This window comes from Aythya ferina (assembly GCF_964211825.1).
Source record: "Aythya ferina genome assembly, chromosome: 7".
Classification (NCBI taxonomy): domain Eukaryota; kingdom Metazoa; phylum Chordata; class Aves; order Anseriformes; family Anatidae; genus Aythya; species Aythya ferina.
The window spans coordinates 19,613,930-19,621,176 of record NC_140302.1 but is presented as its reverse complement, the minus strand read 5'-3'; the positions used below and the strand labels follow the sequence as shown (position 1 = coordinate 19,621,176).

General features: G+C 41.7%; 1 protein-coding gene across 3 annotated transcripts in view; it reads left to right on the top strand.

Moving 5' to 3' along the window:
• The first annotated feature begins 826 nt into the window (after positions 1–826).
• The window catches only part of ERCC6 (ERCC excision repair 6, chromatin remodeling factor), a 48,717-nt gene continuing 42,296 nt past the window's right edge, over positions 827–7,247 (top strand). Inside the window, exons 1-3 of one of the 3 annotated variants that reach the window (XM_084525795.1) lie at positions 827–1,377; positions 2,150–2,583; positions 4,894–5,014. In XM_084525795.1, coding sequence (XP_084381921.1) covers positions 2,153–2,583; positions 4,894–5,014 — 552 coding nt within the window. In that variant the 5' untranslated portion in view covers positions 827–1,377; positions 2,150–2,152. Of the gene's footprint in view, positions 1,378–1,438; positions 1,542–2,149; positions 2,584–4,893; positions 5,015–7,247 lie in introns of those variants that run through there. The other 2 variants (XM_084525796.1, XM_084525797.1) reach the window with 2 other exon arrangements.

Sequence of the window (7,247 nt, the reverse complement as noted above, 5' to 3'; positions counted from 1 at the left end):
GAGCGGGCACGTGGAAAACTCAGATGAAATATTTTTTATGCAGCTGTCAGTGCTAGTGATTTATGAGAAAAAGCAACAGAACTCCTACTCTTGGAGTTAACATGTAGGGACTCTGTGGGTGTGTTAGATATGCAACAAATTTGTCAAGAATGTTTCAAGGATATTTGAAATTCTTGAATCACTTGGCACTTCATTTATCAACAGCTCCATCAATGCACTGTGGAAACATGGCTGAGAAAATGTCAGACAACAATTGCCTAGAGAGACTAGGACCTTCCCAGTACAAGAGACATCGTGGAGAGAGTCCAGTGAAGGGCCGTGGAGGAGATGGCTGAAGGACTGGAGTATCTCCTGTGCAGAAAGGCTGAGAACTGGGACTGCTTAGCCGTGAGAAGAGAAGGCTCAAGGTTGACCTTATCGATGTGTACAAATACCTAAAGAAATAGTGTAAAGAAGACAAAACCCAAAGTCTAATGAATGAAATCTTCTCTCCCTGTGCATCCTAACCTATGTCCTTAAGCATTCATGATTAAACAACATTATGTCATCGTGCACAAACATGACTTTTGCTGCTCCTGTAACTACTGTGACATTTCAGTCTTAACAGTCTTCTACATGCAAAGTAACCAATCGGTAAGAACCAGGATTTGTTTGGATCAAAGGTGCACTATAAATGCATTTCCAGTACTGGACAAGCTTTCTTTCTCTGTTGGTGTGTAGCATTTTGTTGAAGTTAAGTGTGGGAAGGATAAGGCGTTATGACTTACTTTTACCCATGCCCTGAACAATTTACAAAATAGTATTTCTTTAAACATCTGCATCATTTCAAGTCACTGCAAAGCGACGACGGTAAGTACACACAGAGCAGGGCAACTAACAGGCAGGCGAAGAAAGGAACTCTGTGGTGAATCTGAATGGCAAATTGTTCCCTGAAGCTGAGTTCAGCTCTAACTGCTTCAGTATGTTTTTACAAAAGTGAATAAATAAATATCCAGATCTACTACATATTTGTCCTTTCTCAGTTGGCTCAAGGCCGAGAGCAAAATAAATATATATATGAATAAATAAATCGGTTCTGCTGGCCAAAAGAGGAGGAGCTGGTGCAGGACCTTCATGGCACTGCAGTGGGGCGTCTGAAGGAAGGGGAAAGAATGGACAGAAAGCTCCATGAGCCTCCCAAAAGGTTCTTATTTTCTGCTTTTGTCACTGCCAGAGAGCCAGGGAGAAAATGGAAGGGCACGAGGAAGATGAAGGACATCACCCTCTACAGCAGCTCCCCAGAACCACAGCGCAGGCGCACGCGGCCGAGGAAGTGACGGCAGAACGGCGGCGCGGCGGGGGGCGGGCGGTGGTGGCGGAGCGGCGGCAGCGGGGGAGGTGAGCGCTGCGCCCGGCGGTAGCGGGGAGCCCGGTGGGGGTGGCGGGGCCGGGCCGCTGTGTGCCCTCGGGAGCCGGTAGGAAGGAGCGGGGGGTGGCCGCGGCAGGCCGGCTGCACGGGTGAGGTCTGCACGCAGGTGAGTGCAGCCTGCGCCCGCCCGGAGGTGAGCACAAGCGCGTCCTGGCACAGGCTGGAGGGCTCCGAGCAGCGGCAGCGCCCGGTGCCCCGGTGCCGGTGCCGAGGTGCCCCGTGCCTGTGCGGGCTGCAGCCTGCAGCGGCTGTCAGCGGGGCTGGGCTGGCAGGTGCCCTGCTCGGGCGTTCAAGTAGTTTCTGTGTCCCTCCAAGAGCCAACTTGACAGTTTTGCCATTCCATCCCCCTGAAAACTCATGTTAGGCTGTTTCATGGACTCAGTAAACATCAGCGGGGTTGTTGTTGTTTGTTGGTTGGTTGGTTGGTTGGTGGTTTTTTAAACTACCCTGTCTTATTCTGTTTTGACCACCTGTGTTTTTGTTTCTGGGGTACGTTATGTTGCACGTGTTATGTGGTAGTCCGCTGGAGCGTGACCGTTCAGGCAAGACTCTCATCACTCCCTGGTAAGGGAGTAGTAGTTGCAGGCAATCTTTTTGTCTTAGTACCAGCATTTTTCAGGACTGTCCCGTGTTGTAATATGCATATTGTTTTGCTTCTGTTTGGTCACAACCTTTGTGAGAAAGTGTGCGAATGTTCTTATGACAATGTGGTTCTTATCATTCTTTGATGCCTTTGAACAGAGGATGCCAACAGAAGACAACCACCTAGCAGACAGTATTCAAGAACAAGACACTGGTACTACTGTAAGCAATAATCACCTCCATAATGCTGAAGAATCGGGAACTGAACAAGAAAATGGCATGTGCAACAGTGAGCTGGGTAATAGTTCTGGAGTTCATGAGTCTCCCAGCCAGCCATCCACATCTATGGCAGGTCCTTTGGAGGTGCCCAGGAGAGGACAACCCCTGTTACATATCAACAGGCAGCAGATTCAGTCCGTTTCTTGTAGCGCGCAGGCTGCTGAACTCAAAGGTTTAGGAGTTGATGTCTATGACCAGGATGTGTTGGAGCAAGGAGTTCTTCAGCAAGTAGATAATGCAATTAATGAAGCTAACAAAGCAGCAAAAATAGCTGATGCTGAGAAGGAGTATCAGTTGGTGCTGGATGACTTAAGGTAAGCTTTGTGTCCTTACTTAAACTTCTTTTCTGTTACTGGTAATCAAATGAGGCTCAGTGTTTCATGTTTTTAAAATTGGAACATAAAAAGGTTTTCAAAGCACTAGATCACATGTACTTTTCTGAGTTATCCACCTTTTGGAAAAAAAAAATCACATCAGAACAATGAAGCATGCGCTTATTTGACTCATTCAGTCATGCATCAAGGCAGTAGGGGCGTAAGACATAGAGCGCATCTCCTTTTTCTGCTTTGTTGCCTACCTTGCCAATATACATGTCTGTTTCCTGGCCAGTGAAGGGCTGCGTTATAGTCTGTTATTCAAAGTTATATTCAGAAAAGTACCACTTCTTCAATCCTGCACGCTTCAAGTAGTTACTTGCTTCTGGTTGTTTTCTGTAACTTGCTACAGTTATTTTTCGTAACTTGGATGAATTCATAACGTCAGTGTACTGCATCTATGACAACCTTATCACAATTGTTTGCAGGAAGTACTTAAGGACACCTTCAAATAATCAAACGCTTAACTAGGAGCCACAAATCTAATTAGCTTATCCAGTTATTGAAAGAGCAATGCACAGCACCGTTACTCGATATTGTCCTGATTTTCTTTAAAAAGTGTCACCAAAGTTTTTTTCTTATGCCTTTATTTTCAAAGTCCATGTACAGTCTTGAAATTAGATTTACATGAGGATGCAAATGGTTTGCACAGACCTGCAGAACCTCTGCTTTTCCTCAAAATCAACTTCTAGACTTGCACTTTTCTAAGGCAGAGATACAGCTGATCTGTTGAATAGAGGGACCAACAGAAGTAAAAATGTGAGTAGAGCATGATAGAGTCCTCCATAGAGCATGATTTCATAGTAGAGGCAAAATTTGTGTGAATCTCATCGTGTAAGTAGATGAAGAAGAAGAAAAAAAGTGGTTGAAGTTAGAGTTAAATCCCACAGTCCTGTTAAATAAAGCTTTGTGGAAGAGTATAGTAGCAGTAAGTGGCAAGAGACCTTTGGGCCAAGGAAGCAAAGGCCAATAGGTCAGACACCATCTGCAAAAGGATGCTGTACCTAAAAGCAACAAACAAGAGGAATGAGGAAGGGAATGGTATGGTTCAGAAGTGTTGAAGGGGAATGTAAGGCTGAAGGTGTGCAGACAGCACTGATAGCTGGCAGAACACACCAGTCCAGGTTATAACTGAAGAGAGGTAAGCGATCTAACAATTAAGAAAGCTATATAGTTCACTTTTTTGTATACCAGGGGAATCATGGCTGCTTTACAGGTGTTCTTAAGTTTTCTATGATGTTTTTCATAACTCTTTGAGATGCTTATTTGTATATCTTTGTTAAATATTCTGCTGTTTCAATCAACAAGCACAGATTTATTGCTTCTGACAGTGGGGGTGGTACCTCATTCTTGCAAACAAATTCAGCAGCAGTAACAGATTTATACTAGATTTTAGTATGTGGTTCAACCAGAATTTCCTGTTGTATGGAGAAATATGGAAAATGGTTATGCATAAAAAAAAAAAAAGTTTAATGTACATGTGCTGTTAATTCCTTGAGCTAGTTTGTCTTTCTGAAACTGTATAGGTAAAATAAATTGTCTTCCTATATAACAGCATGGAACTGTTAAAATAGGTTTCCAAAATGAAAGCATAGTATTTTCCATGTAGATTATTTTATGGTATCATAGAAGCATGTAGGTTGGAGAAGACATTCATGGTCATCAAGTTCAATCATAACCTGACCTACTGAGTCCCATCACTAAACCATGTCTTTCAGTGCTACATTCACAGTATCAGGACAATGCACGGAGTGGAGGAAACAAGCTCCAAATCCAACTACAGAATTCAAAAATTCATTTAATATGAAGTACTCTCATTGAGAACTTCCTGAAGAGTAGATACTACACTTGATCTTAGCTGGTTCTGCACCACTTCCATCCCTGGCACTTGCCCCTGCAACCTGTGCTTTACTGCATTGCAATTTGTTTATCTTTAATGATGAAATCAACCACTGTTACTTCCTTGTGAGCATTATCATATTTGTAATTCTGAATACTAAATATTGCAGTGGTTTGTCTTTTCTTTTGAAATTTTAGTATAAGCAAAACTTTGTTTATGAATATTTAATGATGTTTAAGTTCTTATAGTGTTCCATGTTTCTACTGATGTTTAACTATAAGATGCTTATTTAGAAACCTACCTGTAGTCTTTTTTAAATCTTACGTTAAGCATTCTGGAATTGTTTGAATTGAGAATGTTCTATTTTTCTTTAGTAGAGCTGAATAGTACATTACAATCTTGTTTTTCAGATCATGCACATCATCTCTGAAACAAATAAATAAAATTATTGATCAACTTTCACCTCAAGCTGCCAACAACAAAGATATAAACAGAAAACTAGATTCTGTGAAACGGCAAAAATATAACAAGGTGATTAGATTGCATTAATTTCCTGCTGACAATACTTACCTTTTACTTTGACTGAAGTTTTGGCTTATGTGATATAATTCTTTTTTAATTGTATAATTCAGAGTCCATCTAAAATCGCTGTTTCTTCCCTTTGTACATGGTTTAATATTCTACCAAAAAATGTAAATAACTAAAGATGTGAAAGAGAGGTTGTAGAGAAGTTGTTGGGGTTTTTTTGTTTGTTTGTTTGTTTTTGGGGGGGTGGTGCAGGGAGTGATTGTAAATTTCAGACCAAGCTGTAAAGCTGATGTTCCAGGGTTTGCTTGGAAGTCTGTGTTGTGGTTTAACCCAGCTGGCAGCTAAACACCACACAGCTGTTCGGTCACCCTCTCCCCTCCCTCTCTGGGATGGGGGAGAGAAATGGGAAAGTGAAGCCTGGGCATTATATAAAGACAGTTTATTAAGACAGGAAAATAATAACAATAATAATAATGATAGTAATAGTACTGCTACTAATAATGTGTACGAAACAAGTGACGCACAATGCAATTGCTCACCACCCGCTGACCGATGCCCAGCCTGACCCCAAGCAGCCGGCCCCCCACCCCAGCTAGCCCCCCCCTATACATGTATATTGTTTAGCATGATGTCAGATGGGATGGAATACCCCTTTGGCCAGTTTGGGTCACCTGTCCTGGGTCTGTCCCTTCCCAGCTCTTGCTGCACCCCCAGCCTGCCCATTGGCGGAACAGAGTGAGAAGCTGAAATGTCCTTGGCTTGGTGTAAGCACTGCTCTGGAACAATTAAAATATCAGCATGTTATCAGCACTCTTCTCATCCTAATTCAAAACATAGCACTCTACCAGCTACTAGGAAGAAAATTAACTCTGTCCTAACTACAACCAGGACAGTCTGATTTGCATTAATTTTAATTAATCCTTCCCAGTAGTATTTAGAGAAATAGCAATGCATTGTTAGAACACGATGTAGTTGATCTAAATCTCTGCTCCTGTGGTCTTTGTCTCCCATCTTCCTTTCCCTAAGTCCTCTATCACTGTCTGTGTCTCTCCTGTACCAATACACATCATTCCCCTCTATGAGCTATTCTAACTCACCAACTTGGCAGAAGCTGCTCTAGCTTTTTCCTGCCGAATAGTAAGTCAAAGGAGCCTGTAGAGCAACCTAGCAGACATCAGTGTAATATAAGCAGTATACATCCGTGAATAGGAAGGAGACTTGAGAAAAGGGAAGCTTGTCCTGGTCAGGAATATAGCTCTTAGACCTGCTCACTGTCTCATGGAAATGCACCCTAATAATTTCTCTAATGGCCACCTGACTGAAAAGCTTTCAGACACTTCTTGCCACTCTCAGGTCATTTGCCACTGACTCCATTCAGTTTGTTTTTTTTATATATTTTATTATTCTTTTGATCATTTCAACAACTTGGATAATGTGCTCACAACTTGTCCATTAAAGAGAGTAAGTACTGAATAGTGGTACTGGACTAGAACTGAGTACTTGGAAGTAGCAGGAAGAACTGCGCTTCACCTCTGAAGTGTTATCAAGTAATTGTACGCTGTATTTTCTTGTTTTCTTATTACTTGAGTAATTTATGCAAGTGTTAGTTGAAGTTCGTATCTCTTTGGAAATCCATTGTTAGCCATCTCTAATGGCCTTTGTATGGTAACTATCAATCCCTGTATGAAAACTAAAATCTGTAAAAGTGGTTCCAGTAACCTCAAGAGTCTGGTTAAGCTGCAGCGTGTTTGAAGGGAGGCACTGTATTTGAAGCTGGTCTTAGACAACTTTTTTCCTGCAGAAGTGACTTTCAGTACTTTTCCTTTTGTAGTAACTTTTTTTTAAAAAAAAAAAAAAAAGGCTAGGTAAAGATGACTAAATTATGCCATTAATGAGACAAATGGGAAATTAATGACTGTCATAACCTTTTCCTTAGAGATGTCATACAGGGAGAGGTTTACAATACTTTGGTAGTAAGGATAATGGTGCATACAAAGGAGGTAGTACAATGTAGCATACCTGGATACACTTACAGTTTGTGGTTTAAAAAGTGCTACATGAGGACATAGATGTGCTACTGAATCTTTATGGACAAAAAAAAAACCCTTTTTGTGCTGTGAACCCCCCCCCTTTTTTTTTTTTTTTTACTCAATTATGTCCCTAGGTAGGTGAGGAAATATTTGGAGTGTGGAGTGGAATTACACATGTGGAAAGTTGCATTGCCTATGTCTTTTTA